Source organism: Mustela nigripes, chromosome 2 (assembly GCF_022355385.1).
Source record: "Mustela nigripes isolate SB6536 chromosome 2, MUSNIG.SB6536, whole genome shotgun sequence".
NCBI lineage: Eukaryota > Metazoa > Chordata > Mammalia > Carnivora > Mustelidae > Mustela > Mustela nigripes.
This window is the reverse complement of record NC_081558.1, coordinates 48,730,804-48,755,874: the sequence shown is the minus strand read 5'-3', so window position 1 is coordinate 48,755,874 and position 25,071 is coordinate 48,730,804. Positions and strand designations below refer to the sequence as shown.

General features: G+C 39.3%; 1 protein-coding gene across 2 annotated transcripts in view; it reads right to left on the bottom strand.

Moving 5' to 3' along the window:
* GRM7 (glutamate metabotropic receptor 7) overlaps positions 1-24,817 on the bottom strand; it is a 913,283-nt gene extending 888,466 nt beyond the window's left edge. For both annotated transcript variants that reach the window (XM_059390206.1, XM_059390207.1), the window contains exon 1: positions 24,218-24,817. In XM_059390206.1, coding sequence (XP_059246189.1) covers positions 24,218-24,736 — 519 coding nt within the window. In that variant the 5' untranslated portion in view covers positions 24,737-24,817. The remainder of the gene's footprint in view (positions 1-24,217) is intronic.
* Positions 24,818-25,071: the final 254 nt, after the last annotated feature.

Genomic DNA, 25,071 nt, shown 5'->3' with positions numbered 1-25,071 from the left:
CAAGAGGAAACAGATATGGCTGATTTAAGCAGAAAAGGAAATGTTTGGAAGGTTATTGGTTAGATCTCAGTTACTAGAAGCAGACTGAACAACTGGAAGCCACGGCTATTCTACTGAAATCAAGTAATCATGCCAAGTGATATTATATGTCCCCACTTGCCTTGCTGACCCGGCAGGAACAAGATACAGGAGGCAGACACAGACACTGGTGTCCTTGATTCTTCATATCATTTATTTCTAAATCAAAATCTAGGACATCAGTGTAATTGGCCAACTCTAGGTCACTTGACTGTCTTCCAGCTGTAAGGGAGACTGTGGTAAGAGAGTAAACAATGTATCTGGTATTTCCAGCTTGTATAATGGGAAGCACTGTTTCTCACCAAGACTCACAAAGTGGAAAATTCCCTAAATAAAGAAAGGAATTTCAGATCAAATGCTTGGAAGTTAAAAATAATAACATCCAACAAATTCAGATGTGGAATTATACACACACAGTACATTTTTGGAGTGATTCAGACCTAAGTTCATACCTTGAGCAAGCTACTCTTTCAGAGCTTCAATTTCCTCTGAAGGAAAAACCATGGAAGGTAATATGTATATAGTAACTTGTGGTATAGATTAAGTGAGATAATATAAGGAAAGTGTCTGATATAGCCTAAGCATTTTATAAAATTATTATTATTATTATTATAAAAGGGAAAGCAATAATAAATGTTAATACAGTGTTAAGGGGTACTTTTATTATCTCAACTAAACATGGGCTGACTCAGCAAATATTCCACATATCAGAAAATAACTTGTTAGTATAGTTTTTTATAGAAAAAAAAAAGGCCTTAAAGGTATTAAAAATGTACCCAAAGTCACTCAGTTTAGAGGTAATGGAATATTATTCAGCTTTTCAAAAGGAGAGCCTGTCATTTGTGACAACATAAATAAACATGGAGGATGTTATGCTAAGTAAACTAAGCCAGATAAAGACAAATACTGCATAGAATAATTTATATGTGAGAAAAAGAATGAAAAGAAGCACGGAAGGAAGGGAGGCAGGAAGGAAGGAGGGAAGTTAGTTAAACTCATAAAAACAGAAGAGTAGAAAAGTGGTTGCCAGGGGCTGGGAGAGAGTGGGGAAGATAGGGAGGAGTTGCTCTAAGGGTACAAACGTAGCTATCAGGAAATTCTGGTGTGAGCATTTAATGTATAACATGGTGGCTATAGTTGATGATACTGTATTATATAATTGAACTTTGCTAAGAGAGTGGAACATAAGCGTTTTCTCAAACACCCAGAAAAGGTAAATAAATGAAGTGTTGGATGCGTTAACTCAGTGGAGAAAATATTTTCACAATGTGTGCATGTACCAAATCATCACAATGTATATTTTAAATATCTTAAAATCTTGTTTGTCAATTATACCTCAGTAAGACTGAAAAAAGAAGAGGTAATGAGGGTAAGATTCCAACCCAGGATTATCCAGCTCAAAAAACCACACTCTTAACCATTACAATATATCCCTCAAAATGTTATGACTATAAAATGCTTAACACAAGGAAAAATTAAGTGATATTTATTATAACTATAACACAGCCCGGAATGACATCTCTCATTTCCCACCCCAGAGTCTCCTCAAGTCTGTTGTTCCTCACACCACCTTCTTAAGATATGGGAATAATGGGTTTCTCACATTAGCACTGGGCATGGAAATCCATCCATACTTCTAGGTACATATTAAACTTTAGTTTCTCATCATCTTGGAGTCAATATATATTCTAATAATATATTAATATTAATATAAAGATCCCAGGAATAGTGAGGCATATATGTGGAGTATTATAGGGATCCAAATAGCTTTCTGAGTTGCCAAAGTTCTCTATCTTCAGGACAAATGTTAGGGTTCCCCTTATAAAGATTAATGTTTAGAAATGAAATTTAAAATAAAATCGATAACATTTATAATTAACCAAGTAGGTATTATGGGCCAGGCTATATACTAGGCACCACTCATCTTTCTGGGGTCCTTTAAAGCATACATTATTATTTCTTTTTTTTTTTATTTTTTATAAACATATATTTTTATCCCTAGGGGTACAGGTCTGTGAATCATGGGAGGGAGACAAACCATAAGTGACTCTTAATCTCACAAAGCATACATTATTATTTCTATTTCATATAACAAAACTGTGTCCAAGCAGGTTAGGGACTTGCCCAAGACCACATAGCTAGGTTACAAGAGAAGAAAGGCAGGTTTTATTTATTTTTTAAAAAGATTTTATTTATTTATTTGACAGACAGAGACACAGTAAGAGAGGGGACACAGCAAGGGGAGTGTGAGAGGGAGAAGCAGGCTTCCCGCTGAGCAAGGAGCCTAATGTGGGGCTCCATCCCAGGACCCCGGGATCATGACCTGAACCGAAGGCAGAGGCTTAACAGCTGAGCCACCCAGGTGTCCCAAAAGGCAGGTTTCAATGGTCAAAATGGCTATGGATGGTATAAGAAGAGTATACCTAATCAAATGTGTAAAACTATCCTAATGCATCGTTAGGATTTCCTTTTATTTTCTTTTTTTGTCCTTTTCTCTTTTCTTTTCTTTTATTTGGCAGAGAGAGGGAACACAGCAAGAGAGGGAACACAAGCAGAGGGAATGGGAGCAGTGGGCAGAAGGCAAGCAGAAGAAGGCTTCCTGCTGAGCAGGGAGCCCGATGTGGAGCTCAGTCCCAGGATTCTGAGATCATGACCGAAGCCAAAGACAGCCGCCTAACAAATGAGACACCCAGGCACCCCTCGTTAGATTTCGTTAGAGTAACTTGGATGCCCTAGTGAGTACAATAGTTGTAGAGATTAAAAATAGTTTAATTAGCTGATTATACACATCTACTTTAATATTTTTGGTGACAAGGTGCTAACTACCTGACAAGGCACCTTCTTCAACTTTTAGACATCTCTAGGGGGGAAATGCAGTAACATCTTACTGTCCACAATGTCACCTGGTTCTATCTAGGGGAATAAAGCAGAACAAGTAGCCACTATTCTTGACAAATGGATACAATTTCAGTTTTTCAAAATGTGAGTGTTCCATTCATTCATTATAATAGACAGAACTGTCACATAGCTTTGCCTATTTACCAATGGACAGTATACTACAAAAACATGGTAGGTCATTTAAAGGACTAAATGTCACCTCATTGATACTGTTATCAATATAATTTACATTGGCATTTTGTCTCACACTGACTTGAAGGACTATGGAGGGAGCTCCAAGTCTGCAGATCACAGCTTGATCACCTCTGCTTGACAACTCTTTACTCATTTCCTGAAAGGACCAAGGATAAATGCTTGGATTTCTCAATTTACTCATCCTACCTGACAGCACACACTATCTAAGCTGATTGCATCAAGACATCCCAAGCAGGAGACCCAGAGTTTAAACTCCTAGTTGCTTTTAGAAGGAAAAGCTGCCCCTCACTACCACAACCCTCACTTGTTGCTGCTGGCCCTATCATAGTTCTTAATAATCAGCATTTCATACTAAAAATTAACACTGCATATCTTACGGCAAGCACACAACTTCAAATGTCATTTTTATAAATAAGGCAAGATTCTTCAGAGGGGTAGGTTCTTTCCAACAATATGAGGCAAACATTTACATTCTCACACTGCCCAAAAGGAAATAAATCCATTATAAATTCAAGAGGGTAACTGATGATGTTCTGTATACCTGTCTTCATTAAGGGGTTTTTAATAGTCTTGACAGTATTAGATTTTAATATGAATAAAATAAAAATTAGTAAGTGAAATCAAACTGCATTATATAATATGTAAAGAATAAATATATTATTATATACAAAGGTGTTACAGATCAAATGGAGAAAGATGGATAAAGGTCATAATGTCATAAGAAGAAAGACAGCCAGTTAATATATGAATATATGTTCAACCTTACTATTATTAATCAAAGAATTATAATTAAAATAATTGTCATATTTCACTCATCAGAATGACAAAAACTTAAAATATTAATAATACTAGTATTGTCGAGAGTGTAAAAACCACACAGGATGTAAAATTCTAGCAGAAAAGTAAGGCAGTGTAACCTTTCTGGAAGGCAACATGTTAGTACGTACCAAAGTTGACAGGCAGTCATCCATGATCTAGAAATCCATTCTAAGGAAATAAATAAACAACTGCTCAAAGAAATGGGAAGAAGGCTGTTTCTCTCATTGTTTAGAGAAGCAAAATGTTAAGCAGTAGAGGACTGGTAAGATAAATAATGGAATGCTGTTCAACCATTAAAAATTATGATGCAATTTTTTGGGGCGCCTGGGTGGCTCAGTGGGTTAAAGCCTCTGCTTTCGGCTCAGGTCATGATCCCAGGGTCCTGGGATCGAGCCCCACATCAGGCTCTGCTCGGTGGGGAGCCTGCTTCCTCCTCTCTCTCTGCCTGCCTCTCTGCCTACTTGTGATCTCTGTCTGTCAAATAAATAAATAAATAACCTTTAAAAAAAAAAAAAAAATTATGATGCAATTTTTAATTAAGTGACATGGAATCATGTTCATAATCTAGTACTAAGTAAAAATATGTTTGCATTGTGTTTGTGTGCACCTTCCCTCACAAAAAAGTCTCAAAAGACACCTTTAAAAATGTAACAGAGATGATTTATCAAAAACGGAAATTTGGGTTTTTTTTTCTTTTTTTTTCTTTGTATCTTTTCCACTTCTATAGTTTTTGTTCTAAGTATTACTTGAACAATTAAAAATACTTTAATTTTCAAGAAGAAGATAGATTTTTCTAATTTCCCATTCATTTTGTACCATGGCTCAGGGTATATGTGTAAAAGAAAAAAAAAAAAACGCCCCCCTTTTTTTTTTGGTCCATCTCAATTTATCTTCCACAAATTTATCATGTGAAATTGATAAAAATTGTAGAGTAAAACTTTTAGGGTTTGAGTATTCTATTACCTTTCAAAGCATTGGAGACTTCAGAATAATTTCTTTCAGCTTTCATTTGATACTGAGGTGGCAGTGAAATAGCAGGATGGAAGGAAATAGACAGTAGTCATTTTGAACTAGGAAAGACAGCAAGAAGCAATTTGCTGTTTTCTTTTTTTAAGATACAAGCTCCCAAGTTTCAGCTCATATTAAAATGTACACACACACACACACACACACACACACACACACACACACTTTCTCTCTCTCTTTCTCTCTCTCTCTCTTAATCCACTGCCTTAGGCTGATCACTTATTGTGGCAGAATTAACCAGCTGTAGACTAGAGCTTGTAATTAACTCCTCCAAATTATAAAGGCATCATTAAAACCAAGCTAAGACAACATTCTCCATCCCTGCTTGCAACTATGCGTGGCCATATTACTAGTTCTTTCCCAAAGAATGTGACCAAAAGTTATATGAAAAGTTGACATTTGAAGGATAATGAGTTGATAATTGAGCTTGCCTCTCCCCTTTCCCTTTTGAGACAAATGTAAAGCCATGTGTTGAATGTGGTGGGTTCCCAAATCACTGAGCGGAAAACAGACCTCAGAACTACAAAAGACCATACTGAATTACTGAGTGGGTAGGTAATAAAACTCCACGATTCATGGCTTATCACCTGGAGTTCAATAACACTTTTTTTAGTCCTCAATGTCCTCATTTGCAAAATAAATTATTTGAAGGAGACCAACTCTCAGTTTCTTTTAGTGCTTTTATTTTTCTTACTTTTTTAATTCTCAGAAACAGTCCACGTATTGCTTACTTTCTCAGTTCACCAGCAAGTCTACTTTTTTCTTTCTTTTTTTTTCCCCCTCCTACAGAAGCAGGGTCTTCAAGTTAGAGAGACATCATAGCAGACTGTTGCTTTAGTTTGAGTTCTGAATCCAAATATGGGATAAGAAGAAACAGTGAGGACCCGGAGAAATGCTTTTGACAAAGAGGTGTGAGAGACAGTAGGCCAAAGAAAGTTCAGTAATAAAGAATTAAAACAGGAGTAATGGATACATAGTATCTAACAGATTTGTTCAGAGACACTTCAGAAAGGAAAATTTGTGAAAATAGAAAGATGAAAAAAAAAAATAGCAGGCATGAAATGCCTTTTGGTCCCTAAATGAATTTTATTTTGAAGAGATTCATATCACTTATATATGTATCATAAATTTATCTGTCCACTTCTTCCAGAATTTTCTAAAACCTGACAGAACATCTGCAGAAAGAAAATGTCATTCCAGGATAATCAACTGCAAGTTACTAAATTAAGATCAAAATGTCCTCAACCTTGAACAGTTTTCAAAGAGTTTTTAGAAGAAAGGAGGTCTCTAGAGGATTGTATAATTATATAATTGTACCCTTTCTAAGAGCCTATTTACAGATAAGTAAAGTTTCCCATCATTCTTTAAAGTAAAATACATGAGATAAAATAGAGTTGGTGGGTATTTGTTTGGGATAGTGGGGAGGAAGTCTGTTCAGACTGCTAGTTATCTAATCAATAACCACTCCCTATTCCTTAATGTCAGAGCCCTGGTTTAGGGGACCTCGTTATCCTTAAGGTTAAGGTAGTCAAGTTAAACCTTTAACTGCTTGAGATCTAAATGGAAGTATGCTGAAGATCTGTAAGAGATAATTTGCTGTTTCATTTTAGACAGTGCCTGTCTGCTCCCCACCCCCGATACTCCTCCCCTGCCACAACACACACACAACACACACTCTTTCATCTTTTTTTTCCCCCTCTCCTTTCCTTGTTTTATTTTTTAAAGATCTTACATATTTATTTGACAGAGAGAATGAGAGAGCACAAGCAGGGGGAAATAATAGAGAGAGAGAGGGAGAAGCAATCTCCCAACTGAGCAGGGACCCCTACACAGGACTCAATCCCAGGACCATGGGATCATGACCTGAGCCAAAGGCAGACGCTTAACTGACTAAGCCACCCAGACGTCCCTTTTCTTTTCTTTCTTCCTGCCTGAATGGTCAGAATACTGTTAGAGATTCAGCAGACACCTTGCAACAATGGGGATCACAGCGACATGCTAGAGATGCAGGAGTTAAAAGATGAACAGAACTCAGTCCCTTGCTGACATTCTCAGCAGCAGAATTAACTAGAGGGACTATCTCCAAACTTCTTGTTACATGCAAAAAGTAGGGTAAGCCACTCTTATTTTCCATTAGTTCAGCAAAAGCCATTACTAAAAGATACAGAATTCTAACCCCAGGTTTCTAGCATGCTACTCAGCATCCCATAGTTATACTCTTGTTTTAGACTCCTAATTACCAGATTTGCTTAGGGTAGGTGTATGGGGAGGGCTGGTTCCTCTGGAAGGCCTGATACTCTCCTCCTCCTCCTATAACACACACGCCAAATGAATAATGTATTTGTGTCTACTCATCCTTCTATCTACACTTGGAGGCCAAGGAGACCTTCACTAATGACCTTTACTCCTCTCAGAATGGTTAAGAATGTGGGTTCTGGAATCAGACTTTCTAGATTTGAACTCTTAAATTGCTACTGACCAGTTTAGGACTTATACAAGTTAATTACCTCCTTTGGACCCCCATGTAAAATGGGGACACTTTACTGAAGGGATTAAATGAACATGGAAAGTTCTTAAACAATGTTTTTCGAGTCAATCAATTCTAGCTACTATTGTTACCTCTGACTAATTAGGGTAGAATCCCCTTGCCTCCATGGGTCTCTGTCCATGTCTCTTCCATAGCACACACAATCCCAAACTGCAGAACGTTGAAGATGTTTTCCATAAACAAGTGGTAAGTCATTCTTTAAGTGTTGTCCCTGGACTAGCAATATCAGCAACACCCAGGGACTGATTAGAAATATAAACCCACTGATTCAGAAAATCTGGGGGTAGAGCCCAGCAATCTGTGTCTTAATACTCTCAGGCACATTTGATGCTCATTAAAGGTTGAGAGCAACTGAGAAAATCCATCTCAGACTCTCTTGGACATGCTCAACAAAAAGAGTTTCCTGGGCCTCATACCTGACCAGTTGGAGAAGGGGATCAGGAATGGGCATGGTTAGCATGACTGCCATGATTCTTCAGCACATTAATATTTGAGAATCACTGTCATTGCTAATGTGAGGCTCACTCTGTTTTGTTTTTCCCGTGGACTGCCAGATTTCCTTGCAAGAAAGGTCTGTGAAAATTCATATTTATTATTATTATTATTCTAGAATTTCTAGTGCATAGTGCAGTCTCAGGGGCAAAATAATCGTTCATTAAATGGGTCTCTGAAAAGTCTCCAGTAGAGTGTCAAGATTAATTCCTTCAGAAGAAGAAATATCATGTACTCACAAAAAACCAAAAACACAAAGCAAAACAAACAAACAAAAAACTGCTTAGAAGTTTAATTCTTTGAATTTCCTTGCCAATTCTTAGTTTTCATAATGTTGGATAATACTTTTTATAATTTTAATTTTTTTGTGTTTCAGGCAGTATTTTCCTTCTTCAATCAGAGAGACAAAAACATAAATACAATTAAATATTTCCTTTTTAAAATTTCCAAGAGTAAATAGGTATAAGGGAAATGTAAATAATTAAACCATCAAATTGCTTTTTGGGGTATGTCTGAAATGCATATATCTGAAGGTATTAAAGATTAAAAATATACTAAGACATTTGAAACATGCTATATTGTTTTTAAATCAATTCAATCTTGTGTAAAGTGGTAGAAATATTTTCTTCAAAGATACATCCGCAGATATAAAATCTCAACCACAAATCTACAAAAACAAGAAAATAAAAAAAAAAACAGCTACTGAAATGAAAATAAAAAATAAAAAAACAAACCAGCTACTGAATTTAATTTAAAGAATTAAAGTTCTTTTTCTCTGCTTTGTGTGTGTTTCTGCTAATAATTTCATTTGCTACTGGCTAGCAGAAGGCCAAATTTAAATATAAATATATATATTTTCTCAATTTCTCAATTTAAAACTCTTCATATGTATGAGCAATTTTATATATATATGTGTGTGTGTATATATATGTATATCTGTGTGTGTATATAAATAATTGGATATATATGAATAATTTTCAATTTAGGAAAGTATATCTGGTGTCCCATTCTTTTCCCTATGAATTCTAAAGGAATGCCACTTTCTGCTCTTAACAGTAAAATGTCTGTCAATTTCAAGGGTAATTTAAAGTTTTATTTATTTATTTATTTTGAGAGAGAAAGAAACAGAGACAGAGAGCATATCCACAGGTTGGGGGGGGGCAGAAAAAGAGGGAGAGAGAATCCCAAAAAGGCTCCACCTCAGCATGGAGGCCGGCACAAGACTCGATCTCATGACCCTGAGATCATTACCTGAGCTGAAATCAAGAGTCAGATGCTTAATCAACTGAGCCACCTAAGCACTCCTACTTCAAGGGTAAATTAATCAGCATATTTGAAAAACCACAGGTTTACGCAGTGATTTACTTACTGGGAGATTATAGGCCCTAGTGCCATTGTCAAGACCTTATCCATAGGAAAGATAAGAAGGTACTTGTTTGGTTTGTAAAAAGTAGGAGTAGTGGGAAATGGTGAGTAGCCTTCTGCTGATGATACCTGATATCCATTTATTTGTGTAACTAATAAGTCCACTTTCTGTATCCAAATCCAAAACCCTTATATCATTAATGCCAGGCAGAAAAAAGTAAGATTCACGAGTCTGCTATATCATGATATCACAATGCCTCTGAACTCATGTGAGCATGTTTTGGCTTTGTCAGTGGGGTGAACTAGGGCCTAGGACCCACTACCACCCCAGACCAGGCAAAGCAGTCCAAGACCTCTTTACCTGTTGTGAGAGAGTCTCTGGAAGGGGTCCTCACTCTACCATGATGTGCATGTTCTCAAATACCTTTGTACATAGCAGGCATCAATATGTGTTGAATGAATAAGTAAATTGGTGTCATAAAACAGATCTCATACTTAACATAAGGAAAATCCATTCATAAGCTGGAATTCCTCCCTATTCCTCCTCACCCCCTATTAAACCTGCAATCAAACAATTATAAAAATTTAGAGCTGAAAAAATTTTAGAAACAATCTAGACACCACTCACAAAGTTATGTAACTTTAATTTAGTGGTAAAAATCACTGATTTGGAAGTCAAACAGATGTGAATCCAAGTTCTACTTCTACCATATTTCAATGAGCGAATAACTATTTCTGAGGCTTTATTCCATGTGTACATTATGGGGGGATCATAATAATATATATTTTTACTGTATGCCTATCAGGGGAGTAAATGACACAACCAATTTACAATGGTTAGCTAAGTGCCTTGCACCTAGTAAGCACTCAAGACATAAGCTAATAGAGGAGAGATGGAAACTAAATAAACCCTCAGTGACTGACTACCATCCCAGTAGTCCCAGTGGTCATAATGACCTTCCATTCAGCCTACTCCCTTTCCATTAAGACTAAGGAAAAAAGGATGCTTAAAATTCTTGACCTCTGCAGAAACATGAAAGGTACTCTCATTCTTTATATTAATTCTCTAGAAAACCAATTTGTAGCTCTTCCCACCCAGCCCCACACCTGCCAAATGTCACAGTAAATGGAAAAATCAACAATATACAACCAACAAGCTAAGTTACAAGCCAGTGAAGATTTACAGATTTGATAGAGACAATATGATTATATTATTATACATTAAAATAAGATAATATGAAGTACTTAACCTCAAAACAAAACAAAAACCCGAAGAGCTATAACTTCCACAATAATCCTTATAAAAATAACGAGCTAAAAATCTATTTAGAAAGTTTTTTTAATAAAAAGACTATCTCTATGTAACTTTTAATGCACAATTAATGAGGACAATTCAACAAAACTCAAACAAATATTTGCACATGTACTATTAGCAGAAAAGAACAAAGTTAGATGCTAAAGACCTAAAATTGTGTTTCAGGATAAGACTCTAAACTTGGCCTCAAATAAATTAACGTGTAATAGAGTGGATGAGCCATATACAGAATGTAAGAATCCTAGACGGCCAAAGTAAGTGCTGAAAATAATATGTAGGGATTCTTGGGGCATCTGGATGGCTCAGTGGGTTACAGCTTCTGCCTTCGACTCAGGTCATGATCTCAGGGTCTTGGGATCGAGCCCCACGTCGGGCTCTCCACTCAGCAGGGAGCCTGCTTCCTCCTCTCTCTCTGCCTGCCTTTCTGCTCTGTCAAAAAAATAAATAAAATCTTTTAAAAAAATATGTAGGGATTCTTAAGGAAATTATATATTGGTTAATTGATTCAGCAATGCCAAAAAGGAGCAATTTCCCTTTGACCAGTCTTTGAAGAGGTCCCTTTCTCTCCTTACTAACACTGAGGCTAGGGTAGCATGGGGAATACAGGAATATGGGGATGAAGAATTTTCTCTTACCTAAGTGGCTGGAAGCAGATTTTCTTATCAGGATGTGGTGTAATAATATTTAAGGGCTGTTGAGGTCAGAGAGATAGGGGTTTAAATATCCTGGCTCCATCTCTTGCTATCCATCAAGATGCTTATTTTTTCAACACCTCAGTGTCTTTTATCTATAAATTGTGGATGATGGTAATCAGGTCTCCCACCTGAATATGCGAACATGATATGGTGCATATGCAGGGCCAAGTTTGGTGCCTGGCACACCGGAAGCGCTCAGTATGGTCAGTTAAGTGGCACCAATGGCAATGGTAATGGTGGTAGTGGTGGTAGTGGTGGTATTGATCCAACCTCCCCCACCCCCAGGATGGGCTCTGATGAGGAGCAGAGTTGGGGGACTTCTGCCATCACAAGGCTTTATAACAATTCTTAATAAACGTAAGCTGATTATTCAAATGGTTATGTGCAATTTAAGAAAAAGAAAGACATCCGATTTGCTCAGCTACTTAACAGTATTAGTAGTGATAGTACTTATGGAAGTTAAAATGTATTAAGTGATTACTTGCCAAATAGTGTGTGCTAAATGCTTTATTAAATTACTATAATAATACTATGCAGCAAGTCATAGTAGCTTTGTATCAGCTATGAACTCACCAGAGTTACAAAAACACCTAACATCTCACAGTCAGCATATAATGGAAAAGAGCTCAAATTCAGTCTGTCAGATTTGTTCTTAAGTACTAAAGTATGAAATTAACCATTTTGCCCTTTGCTGATTTCCCTTTTGAGGCTTGGGTATTATTCTCAGTCTCCCCCTGGATAAAGAAAAGAGAAATTTGTTGGCCTCAACATTCAGCTTCCCTTTTCAAATCAGGAATTGTCTCAACAAGCAGCAGTGAATGCTATCTCCAACTCCAGTCACTTTGGTGACCAGGTGTCAGATACCAGTGGAAATAAATGCTCTGTCACAACCTTACCCTTGTAGAGAAACATTACAGAAATGGTAGGGAGCAGGAAGTAATAGAAGAATGTACAGGAGAGATATTACCTGGCCTGGTAGTGGTGGTGGTAATGATGATGATGACAATGGCAATGATAAATAGATCTTGCTGTGCTCTAGGCATTGTGTTAAGTGCTTGGTATGGGTAACTTCACTTACTCTTGAAAACAGTCCTAAGAGGATGGAATATTATCATCATTTTATAGATGGGAATACTGAGGTGCAGGTAATCAGGTAAACTGATCAAGTTTATACAGTTAGCAAGTGAAAGAAGGAATGTGAACCATATCCAGTGCTTGCAATCTTAACCATTATGCCATACAGCCTTCTGAAGATTAAAAAAAAAAAATTCCAGTGATCTTTCCCATAACCCACTCCTGTACTGCAAACTTAAGTGAGTCCCAGAGAAAGAGCCAGCAAGCTTGGAGTGTGGCAGCTGAGAAAGTGTCAGTCATTTCTAAACAATGTACTTTACTCATAAGATACCGTTTCTGAGATAATCTTCTCAACCAATATTCAAGAAAAGGAAGCAAAGATTTGAGTGTATGTCCCAATTTACAAGGAAGGTAGGACTGCATATTTGACATCGGGTTTAACTATTCCAGAAAATGTGGTCCCAGTAGACATACATGCTAGTAGATCTTCCCCACATACCAAATCTAAAACCAATATGTCATTTCCATATTGCTTTTCATAATCCCACCGTTTAATGTCTGTCATTCATCCTCTAGTGTCTTACTCCCTCCATTTCTGTACAGAAAGATGTTAAGTGTATGTTCTCTGATGTTAAAAGGGTGTGTTATGACAGGGAGCCATGGTGCCTCAACATTTTGCTTTGTTTTTTTTTTTTTCATCTTAATTCTGTTATGCCAACTCCACTGAACTTAATTATAGGAATAGAGAATTACACAATTACCCTCTGTTCTGTTCTTCAGATGCTATATTTTGAAAAAATTTACTACATGCTGTTCTCCCCCTGAACACTAGAAATGGATGCGTGTTGATATAAAATTTGTTATAATTATAATTAAAATATAGCTTACATAATGACAGTGTTAAAATACAATTATAGATGTGCAGAGACAACATGGCCATGCATTTTTTTTTTAGTATAAGGATATGCTTAGACCACTATCTGATAGTCAAGTGAATAAGGAACAGAATTTTGGTTAAGCTACAAAGGGTATTAAAGGATTTGCAAAAGCCTAAAGGGAGCTTGCAACCAGTAAGATAAAAATCCCCCCACCATGTTTTCAATTGAAAAGTGAATAGAAGATATGAAATGCCTTGTGAAATTCTTCAAAGTAGGTGCCATATGGGATATTATAAGAAAACCCCGTTATTTTTCCTTGAATACCTAGGTCATTGCATAAATTCTCATGTGTAACTGACCCTTGAACAACATGGGTTTGAACTATGTGGGTCCACTTATACATGAAGTTTGTCAATAAACACAGTACAGTACTGTAAATGTCTTTTTTCTTTCTTATAATTTTCTTAATTATATTTTATTTTCTCTAGTTTATTGGAAGAGTACAGTACATTATACACATAACATATAAAATATGTATTAATCAAATGCCTATGTTATCAGTAAGTCTTCAGGGCAGTGGAAAACAATTATTAGTAAAGTTTGGGGGGATATGAAAGCTATATGTGGATTTGCAGTGGTGTGGGGTAAGTGCCTTTAACCCCACATTGTTCAAGGGCCAAATGTATTATCAGTGATGCAAATTCTCAACTGAGTTTTAAATTTTACATATATATATATATATATATATGCACATAAACATAAATATATATAGCACTGAGCTAGATAGTTCAAAATTATTTTTAATAAAATAGATACTCTATCACAACTAACTAACCTTACAAAATATAGTTATTGCTACATTACCACAATGAAAGGTAGGAGATTGAAATGTTATTATAATGTTTGCGGTATGGTGTTTTGACTTAAAATAATTGTCAAAAATACTGTTAAAATAATTGTGATACCATTTTGGTCAGTTTTATTGCAAAAACAAACTATAAGATTTGTTTTCATTTCATGTAATTGCCTTTAACTAGGAGCTGTTAAATTTTTTGAGAACACATAGTGTTAACTGTAATATCTCTTTATTTTTATTTTTTAAAGATTTTTATTTACTTATTTAACAAAGAGAGTGAAAAAGCACAAGTAGGGGAGTGGCAGGCAGAGGAAGAGGAAGAAGCAGATTCCCTGTGGAGCAGGGAGCCTATGTGGCTAGATCCCAGGATCCTGGGTTCATGACCTGAGCCATAGGCAGATGGTTAACCGAATAAGCCACCCCCCTATATTATCTCATTTCTTCTTTTTTTTTTTTTAAGATTTTATTTATTTATTTATTTATTTATTTGTGTGTGTGTGTGTGTGTGTGTGTGAGAGAGAGAGAGAGAGAGAGAGAGAGAGAGAGAGCGCATGCACAGGCAGGCAGAGGCGGAGAAGCAGGCTCCCTGCTGAGCAAGGACCCTGATGTGGGACTCGATCCCAGGACCCTGGGATCATGACCTGAGCTGAAGGCAGGAGGCTTAAGTGACTGAGCCATCCAGGTGTCCCTCATTTATTAAAATAGCACTTCCATATAATTATTCTTAACATGACTATTTCATTAAAATGTATCTCTAGTCCAGACCTTTCTTTATAACTGCAGACTTGTATTTCCAACTGTGCATTCAACATCTCTGTTTATATGTCAAAAAATTTCTCAAACCTTATACCTCCAAATCTGTTCCTTAATTCCTCAGTTGTGCTCCACTCCATCTGAAGTGATAGTAATCCCAACTTTCCAGTTGCTCAGGCCCCACATCTTGGACTCACCTTGTCCCCTTTCTTCCTTTTACATCTCCCATTTGATAGACCAGAAAATATTGTCATAATCTTCCAAATGTATCACTTCTTGAAGCACTTGTTGTACAAATCATCAACAACCATCTCAGAGACATCTGGAATCACCTCCTGAGATTATCCCTGATTCCTCTCTTTCCCTCATCCTCAATACCACAGATGAAATTCTTCTAAACTAAGAGACAGATCACCCCCCACCTCCCCTAACATCCTACCACACTGCCTACACTTAAGGTAAGACAAAATGCATGTGATGGTTTCCAATGACTTACCTCATCTGCCCCCTCATATCTCCAACCTGAAGCCCTCCTGCTGCCCCTTTCTCTTCCTGACTTACCCAACTGCAGTGGCATCCCTAATATTCCCTCAAACCTGCCAGGCATATTTCTGCTTTGGAGTTCTGACACTGGTTGTTCCTGCTTGCAGGGAGTGGTCTTCCCCTAATCCATTCTGACAATTCCCATGCTTCAAGTCTTTGCTCAAATGCCACCTTATAAAATTCATCCTGACTACCATAGTTAAAAATAGAACCCACCTGTACACCCCTCAGCCCTCCCAAACCAACACTCTTCAGTGTGCTTCACATTCTTTCCCTTGTCCCAAAGGGCTCATCAACTTCTAACATACTCTAGGACTTATTTATAACATCCATCTGTTTCCATGTGAGAGTGTAAACTGAGAGACAGAAGAATGGAGATAGGAGGAAGGGAAGAGGAGAGAGGGGGAAAGACAGAATGTGAGGGAGGGGCTCCTGTCCATTTTAGTCACTGATATATCCAACCATGTAGAACAGTGCTGAAGGGGGAGTCTTAATAAATATTCCCGGGGAAAAAAGAGATCTATAAAACTAGTAGTAAAGCTCAAAAAGTTTAAATAAGTTCTTCACGGTTCTGCACTAGAAATGGGTCACAGTGGACTTCAAACTTGGGGCTGGCTATCCTCAAAGCCCACTGCTCTGAACCTGTGTGGTATCTAAGCCCATGGCATTCCTGATTCACCTGAATCAGTGCCGTAGAAATTCTTATTCCACTGAATACTATCACTAAACTGTGTTCTCTCTCTCAATCTGTGTAATATTTTTCATTTTTTAAAAAAGATTGCATTTATTTATTTTAGAACACTAGGACTGGAGCACAAGTACCTGGTGGGGAGGGGCCAAGAGGGAGTGAGAGAGGCAAGCAGATGCCACTCGGAGCAGAGAGCCTAACAGGAGTCTCAATCCTACCACCAGAGATCTAAGGACCCTGAGATTATGACCCCAGCTGAAATCAGGAGTCAGATGCTTAACTTCCTGAGCCACCCAGGTGCCCCTAATATTTTCCATTTAAACAAAGAAACAGAAGAGTGAAATCCAACATGGATTATTATGGTAATTTTACAGTAAATTTAGCAATAGTAACATTTAAGAAATAGTGATATTTAATAATAGCATAATAATAAAATAAAAGCTTTTAAATGTATTAAACACTCATTACATGCTAAACTCAGTGCTAAAAATATTTCCATGTATATTTTGTGTAATCTTTATAATTACTTTATCAGACAAGTATACTTGTATCATTCCCATTTCAAAGATAAGAAAATTGGTGAAAGGTATGGTACTTGTTTGATCAAGGTGAGTCTGGTAATAAGTGGCGAGTATGAATTTAAATTCAAATCTAACTCCAGAATTTTATTCTTAACCCCTACATGAAAATTCTATGATTCCTTTGATAAAAGTATGTTTTCTCCAGGAAAATATCCCACATTATCTCTATCTGTGCTAATACATTCAGAACATAGTCAAATTTAAAACATGACAAAAATGTTTAAGCAGTGATTTAACGAATGGAAATATTTTCCTAAACAATAATGCAGAAAAGCAGGCTGAGCCTTTGAAGTGGATTCCTTGCTATCTTCCAACAAGAACAAGAGAAAGAACTGGCAGCCGCAGAATGGAGAGAGCACAACATCCAGAGATGGAGAGTTCTGTAAATGACCAATTATAAAACTACTTAGCTGCAGCACTTTTATAGCAAGAGGCAAAATAATCCATTAAACTGAAAATTCTCCTACCCCTCATTCCATGGCCCACACAAACATTAATGTTGCATTTATTTAGGATGTATTTCCTGTGCTCCATCAACTTGACTTTCAGCAATTGTATTAATACAGTTCTATCACTTTGCACATATATCCGAATGATGGATTTTCCCACTTGAGGTCTGTAGAAAGAGTGGAGTGAATGAAATAAAGTTCAGGAACAGCTGTCATCATCCATAATGATGGGCACTGAATCAGGACAAGAAGAAACATCTTTTCTCATTTGTTTGAGAGAAAAGCCTACTGTGTATTTATTGCCTACATACAGGGCTATCTGTTGAATAATGGAAAATAAGCATCTTTCACTTGGAGGTGAGAATTTGTGTGCTCAAGTCTCAATACACAGAATTAATCTCATTGCAGAACTGTAATAAATTTTTTTTTCTGCAAACGAATGTGGTTAAGGAATCAGCAACTCTGATGTTGTCCTCAAACCACCACAATTTCAGAGTAGGCGAATCTATGATTATTTTAAGTATTTCTGCATAGGTGCAACAACTGAGCAGCATACATAGTGGTTAACAACCATGGTATTGTCAGGCAATCCACTGTGTCAATCTAGACATTGCCACTTACCAAAAATGTGACTTGGGGCTCTGAGAATCACTTCCTTCAGCTGTACACAGGGATGATAACATGCCTTTTGCAGAACTATTGTAAGAACTAAATGAGATGAAGTACTTATAGTGCATGGCATAATGGCTCATAGGAAAGATAAAGTTATTACTGTGGTCACTACTTTTATTGAAAAGAAGAACTTCTGTTCTTACAAAATGAGATATGTATCCTGTATCATTGTAAGTTCGTATTATTTTATTTTGACATAATAATCCAATAACTTGATTCAAGAAACATCGAGTAGTAAGGATAATTGAAAGGAGGTTACTTGTCAAACATGGAAATGCCGTCACAGTAATGGCTGGCATAATGCTCTTCTCAGATATTTACCTGTAAAAAGATTTTGTTTTGCCTTTAGTAAGTGCATAAAACACACATATTTGCTGTGCCAATTGACAAAATATCCATGAATTAATCAGTCTGACTATATGTTGCATAACTGTCCTCTCAACAGTGATCATATACACAGATGTTGGGAAAATGTGTTTGTGACTCTTCTTTTTTGCCTACAAAAAACAAGTAGTTAGGCTGGATGCTTACTGTAGAGTAACCCAGGAGTTTAATGTACTTTGTACTCCATTATGCCATGAAAAATGCTTCTCTGCCCTGGAAACATCAACAAAAGATTTGTTTTAATGAAGGGAGCCAAGTAGGTTTCTAAAGTTTCCAAATAGGAGACCTCTATGCTGCACCCTACATCAGAGGTGTTCACCTTATCTCTCAACTGCATCAGGTTGTGATAACAAATACTTAAAGTTAATACAGAAAATATTGGGAAGAGTGGGGAAGAATGCAGAGTTGTGAATATCCCAGACCTGGAATAGAGGATTATATTTAAAGTAAAGAAAATATCATATATAATTTTTCAATTAATGAATGTCAGTCAGTAAACCTTACATTAACATAAGAAATCAAGTGTTTTGGCAAGGAGGCTTTTAATTGCACAGGCCTGAAAACAAATTCAAAATAGTAGAAGAAATTTTTTATTAATTTATTTATTTTAAGAACAAGTGCTGGAAATTCAGGGATGCAGCTAGATTTGGATATAGCTAGATTTGAGAGTTTCAGAATAAATCAGGGCTCTGGCTTTCTCTCCACCACTCAACCCTGCTTACTTCCCTGTGACTTTATTCTACAGAAAGTCTTGTGACTTTATTTTACAGAAAGCTATTGGGAGTCCCAGAGTCATATCACCCTAGCTTAGAAATTCCTGAGAGAAGAGCCAATTTTCCCATTTTCCTCTGGCAGAAAAGTCCTGGGAAGGATTTTGATAGGTCTAGCTAAAGTCAAAAGTCTACACCTGAACTCATCATCTGCTTTGCCTGAGTTCAGCCAGAAGACTAATCCCTGGGGCCGGGGAGGAGGCAAGAAGTCACTATCTGGCATCATTGCAAAAGAAAGTCTGGGGTTTTTGCAAGATGAAAGTGAAGAGAACACTGGATAATAAAAGTTATATCTGCTACTATAAAGCCTACAGTTCTTGCTCCCTACCTGGTGTATTATAACCATGCAGTAAGCTGACCCAGGAAGTCATTTTCCTCAGTACCAGCCTTGATATACGTGACGAAGGAGCACACTGGCAAAACAAGGGATAAGGCTTAAATATGGGAAATCAGCTAGACTGATATTAAATAAGATATCCGTGTGAAAATATTCTTTAAAAGTTTTCCCAAACTTACTCTAAGTTCAAAGTAGGAGCTGGAATTTCAATGTCATGGGGTTTGGATAAGAGCAGGTTTTCTTCAAGCAAGCTATGACCCAAAGAGATTGAAAAACTTAGAAACCACATTTGTTTTTAAAGAAAAAAAAAAAAACCACATGAGGTAATTGAGGCCTAGAAAGATTAAGTGACTTATTTAGGGTAAGAGAGTTAATTCATGGCACGACTGAGACTGGAGTGTACTTTGTGTAATTCAGCTATGGTCTTCGAAGTCCATGACATAATCTATAGACGTAGGAAACAGAGCATTTATGATTTGTTATACTCTCAGTGTTTATGAAATTGAAGCAAATTATTTTTGAAGAGAAAAATCCCCAAAGACATCTTAATGTTGTGGGCACATATACATAAAATACACATGTAGAGGTATCTTCAAATATAGTATGTGCCTGGCTCTATCCCTTCCCTCTCTGCTTTTTTTCAAAAATGTCCCTTTAAAAATTGCCTACTCACCATCTGTTAGGTAAATTTCCTGAAACAGAGTAAATGTGGAGGCAGAGATTGTTATAGAGCCTATTCCAAATGGCACTGACACCTGTATTTATGAAATTTTGTGAAGAATTAGGTTAGAGCTATTAAAAAAAAAAAAGTCCCCACTATAGTAATACCACACTAACCTAGGTACCCAGTTCTATTCAATTACATAAGATAGAAACAGAGAAGAGAGGAAGCAAAAGAAAGGAGGAAAACTAGAGAAACACACACACACACACACACACACACACACACACACATATATATAGTCCCCAAAGTTGGAGATTATATTCAAGCTCCAATGAACATTTAGAAATTTACAAATGTATTTCATTTATGATATAAGTTCCACAGGTTTAGATCTGCAATATGCCCCAACAAGAGTCAAGTTGGCCACTTTTTCCATTTAGTTGCTTTTGAAGGGACAAAGCAACTGAAATAGACACCATCCAACTCCAAGTCCATAGCTTAGACCATGTCACTGGCCATGAAATATTGTTCATTCAGAGTCAGGATGTAGTGAGAGTAATTTATACGCTCAGAGTGTTTGCTCTCAAGTCAATAACAGAGAAGCCTTGAATAAAAACATGCCCATTACTTTCCACTATAATATATCTTACTTATAGCCCACTAAAGAGTGGTTGGGAGATTTATTCTTTGGACACCATATTATATAAGCTCTTCACTTTAAGCCATCCCTACTCTCTGATTATTTTTTAAATATGTTACTCATAGTCAAAATTAATTTACATTTAATCTTTCTTAGCATTAGGAAGGTATTATTTTGTACAGGCTCAGAAACAAATCTCCAGAAATTCCTCCCTGATGCTTCTTTGAGGCTGAAAATGCATTGCAGTGTGATTGCAGTGACTTAATTCTAGTTGGCAGAGCCCTGGCCACACACTAATTTCATTAGCCTCAAATTCCTAGATTTGAAAGACCCAGCAGACATCATTCCTGTCCTCCGACATGTCACTTACTAATCAATTCAGTGTGCATAGAAGAGAGAGAGAGAGAGAGAGAGAGGACTTGCTTAACTCATATCTTCAGTCTGCTATACCAATAGACAAATGAAAATTCAAAGTCATAGACACTATTTACATCTGAGGATTCATTCTTGCCCAGGTCCTCATTCTCAGGAAAGAACTACATTCTAGTTTTTGCTGGCAGCAACAGCACTTGCTACATTTATTACTATTTCATTACTCTTTCCTGTTCTCAATCCCCACCCGCAATCTGTAGCACTCCCCCATTTAAGTCACTAAGTATTCCTTCCCCCAGCCCAGAAGCTTATCTCACCATAAATTTTTATCTCAAATGAGAGGCTTGGTATGGTCCCCACAGCAAGCTACAGGGCTCAAGAAAAGAAAACTCAAATATCTGGAGAGCTAAGAATTCAATTATTTAGAGGAGGGTTTTTTGTTTTGTTTGTTTATTTGTTTGTTAGTTTGTTTTTTGTTTTGTTTTAAAATATAGGACAATCTCAATTGAGCTGAACCCTGCATTCCCAGCAAAGATTCACCTACCATTCTTTTCCTCTCTCTAAATTGACTGTGCCTTTGAACAATGGGTCTGCGTACCACTATTCTCTCTATTCATTTTGCAAGCTTACAGAGGCTGGGAAACTGGGGATTAGACTTGCATGCCAGGAGCTCCTATGATCACGTGCAAAAAAGGCTACTGGAAGAGACTGTTGGAATATATAAATACATATTCCAACACGGGCAATGGTTAAGCATGTTCCCACACCAACAGTTATACCCAGCTCACAGCACAAGCTACAAGTTGGTAGCATTCCTCCTACTACCAGCCTCTTCTCCATAAATGCAGGTGAAAACTGGGGGCTCTTTTCCCCTCAGCTGTTCAATCCAACATGAATAGCTGCAATTTGCAAATTAGAGGAAAATGACAGTGTTTTCTCTGAATGGTTTTAGTCCCAACCCACACTGCTAACATTGGCATTCGCTTCCTTTCCTTCCCAGCCCAGGGAACGAATGGGGGAACTAAGCATAAGGCAAACCATTTCTTTTCCTCACAAGAGCCTCAGGTTCACACACCAGAGGAAGAATCAGCTCCCCCTGGAATCTTTTTCAGCAAACACAGTCCCTCAGCCTAGTCTGCAATCCCTTTCTTGACTTTAACATTTCACTCTTTCAGACAGACAGGCCCATCTGCAGCACTGCCTGTGCTCTGAGGGAAGAGAGAAACAGGCACCAAAATAATTTAAAAATGGGAGACACCAAATGTGCCTTTAACCCCCAGGACTCAGGGCTCACAAGGCTGTGAGTCACCTCAGTGGTTCTCAGGTGATCTCTGACCTCACTTTATCCTGCTGCACTGCCCTCTTAAGTTGTCTGGCTTTAAAAGCTCAGGCAAGAAGGAAAGGCTTCTGTGTTTTGCTTACAATAGCCTCGCCTCTTTCCCAAAAGCACCATCTCAGAATTAAGGGTGTCCCCAAAGCATTTCTGAGTTTGCAAATAGGGATTCCTAGGGATTCCCAGGACAGAACACACAAGAAGTGTTAGGGATGCTCAGAAGATCAGAGGGGCCACATCAGGCTGCAGCCTTGGGCAGGCACCCCTCCTGGTGCACACACAAACTTCACTCTCCTAGGAGCTGATGTGGTGACAGCTTAAATCTCTCAAGGAATCCTTTCCAGGAACCCAGTACCCTAGGGAAAGCATTTGGAAGGAACCCAACTCTTTAGATATAGGGAGCGTAAGGGCATCAGGGTTAGCCAGAACATCTGGAGAAGGGATTAATTGGGTTTGGACGCTATCTGGCAGGGAGAGGGCTGTGTATTAGGAAAGGATCATCTCAAGACAGAGATGAACAAAAAACTTGGGGTGGGGGGAGAAGGAGAGAAAAAAAAAAAAATTGAAAGAGAAGGAGCGAAAAGGAGAAAAACAAAGAAGGAAGAAAGATAAAGAGATACACCGGAGATAAAAGAAGGGAACCCACAATCACACAGATCCTGAAACTCAATTTCTTAAAATCCGAATTCCATCCATTTATACCCAGTGCAGCACAGGAGCCACGGGGCACAAAATGCAGGAGCAGGCGGAGAGAGAGCACTGCAGTAGAACCCACCGCTCAGCTGCCCCGGATCCGCCTTCCTCCCATTTTCGGCATTGCCCTCTGGCGCCCAGAGCAGGAGGACCGCTGGCTTTACTCAGCGCACCCTAGTGCCTCCCTCAGGAGCCTTCTCTCCTGGCTCCGGGAATCGTCCGCGGTGCCGAGGATAGGGGCTGAGGGTCTGTGTTAGGGAGGTCGTGGGAAATGATGGGCGGAGGGTGGAGGCAGCGAAAGCGATTTTGTTTCGCAGTTAGCATGAGCTCATCTCTGGGCTCTGAAGTGGCTGGAGTAGAAAGCTGATCGCCCAGCTCCTGCCAGTGGCCGGAATGCAAACGCAATTTAGACGGTGCAAACAACTGCCCAGAGCAAATCACCCGGGGGTCGCGTCTGCGGTGGCATCTCCCCATTTGGAGAGCGTCCCCGTGCCTTTCGCCCCATGCCCTCGCGGAGAAGGCTATAGGTCGGGAGATTCAACCTGAGAGACATGGGCAATTAACATCCACATGTAGGTGAAGACCTAGCCCTCGGTTTAAGATGTGCCCCCCTAAGCTCTTCTCGAAAATTTCCAAGGGAGCTGCGGCTTGCTGGGCAGCTTGGGGCTGGGAAGGAAGCTGGGGAGTTGAGAAATGCCCAGTTTCGAGGCGTCTTCTCATCTTTCATATTCCATGAGCCTAACCGGCTCTCACAGGAGCCCGGCACTTTTACAAGCCTGTTTTGGACCATATTTCACTCTAATGCAAACCCATTTAAATCATCGCCTTGTTTTTCGCAGATTGCTTCTTGTAAATGGGGCCATAAATCCAGGATGTCAAGCCGGATGGAGTGGAGCGCGGACAGGGGAGAGATGGAAGGGAAATGAACCAAGCAGGGAAGGTACCTCCTCGGGTGGGGTGGGAGGGATTCGCAGGATCTCCAGGGTGGAAATGAGCGAAGGCTGACCTGACCCCGCACCCCTAGAGTCCAAGCCAGCTTTTGGAATTAAGTGCGCGGGGAGCTAAAGCGCGCTGTGCCCCGGAGGGAGCGCCTCCCTACCTGGAAGAGCCTCAGGATGTTGGCTACCATGATGGAGACCGAACTCCCCGAAGCCCCAATCACTCCAACTACTTTCTCCGGCTTGACGAAAACCGGAGGCTCGCCGTTGGTGCAGCGCACGTCGGAGGTGTCCTTCTGGATGAGCGCCTGGACGAAAGTGAGCGACTGTTCCAGCGCGTAAGTGTCCCTGGAACAAGTGTCCAGGATCCGCGCGCCCAGCGTCACGTTGGGCAGCAGGTTGGGATCGCTGTTGATCTGGTCCAGGGCGTAAAGCATCGCTTCCAGCCTGTGGATCCCGTTCTCCCTCTTGATGTCGCCGCAGGGCACTCCGCTAGGACCCTTGGCATGCACCGGGAACAGCCCCCCGAGGGTGACGTCCCCCTCGATCCGGATAGAGTGCGGGGCGTACATCTCCTGACCGCGCGCCGCCGCCGCCAGCGCGCACAGGAGCACCTCCAGTACGCAGCAGGGGAACTTCATCAAAGTCAAGACGCGGAGCAGCTTCCCCAGCTGGACCATGCTGCTCCGGCTACTGCGGTGGTGGCGGCGGCGGCGCTGGAGGGGATGGTGGCGGGCTTGCCGGGGTCCGGGCCCCTTGGGGTGAGGTCCTCCGGGGAAGCCCAGAGGCTCTTGCAGGCACGGAGGGTGGGGGCGCCCGGGAAGGGGCGGCCTGAGAGGCTACGGGGTCCCGCGGCGCCTGCCAGACTGGGGCTCCGTGCGCTCCTGGATTCGCCGGCCCGCGCGCCGCGCTCGCGCTCCCCGGCTTGCCGCTCGCGCTCTCCAACAACCCAGCACTGGGGAGAGGGCAAGGATTGCTATCGCTTTAAATGGTCGTTCGGCTCCCTCTCCTCCTC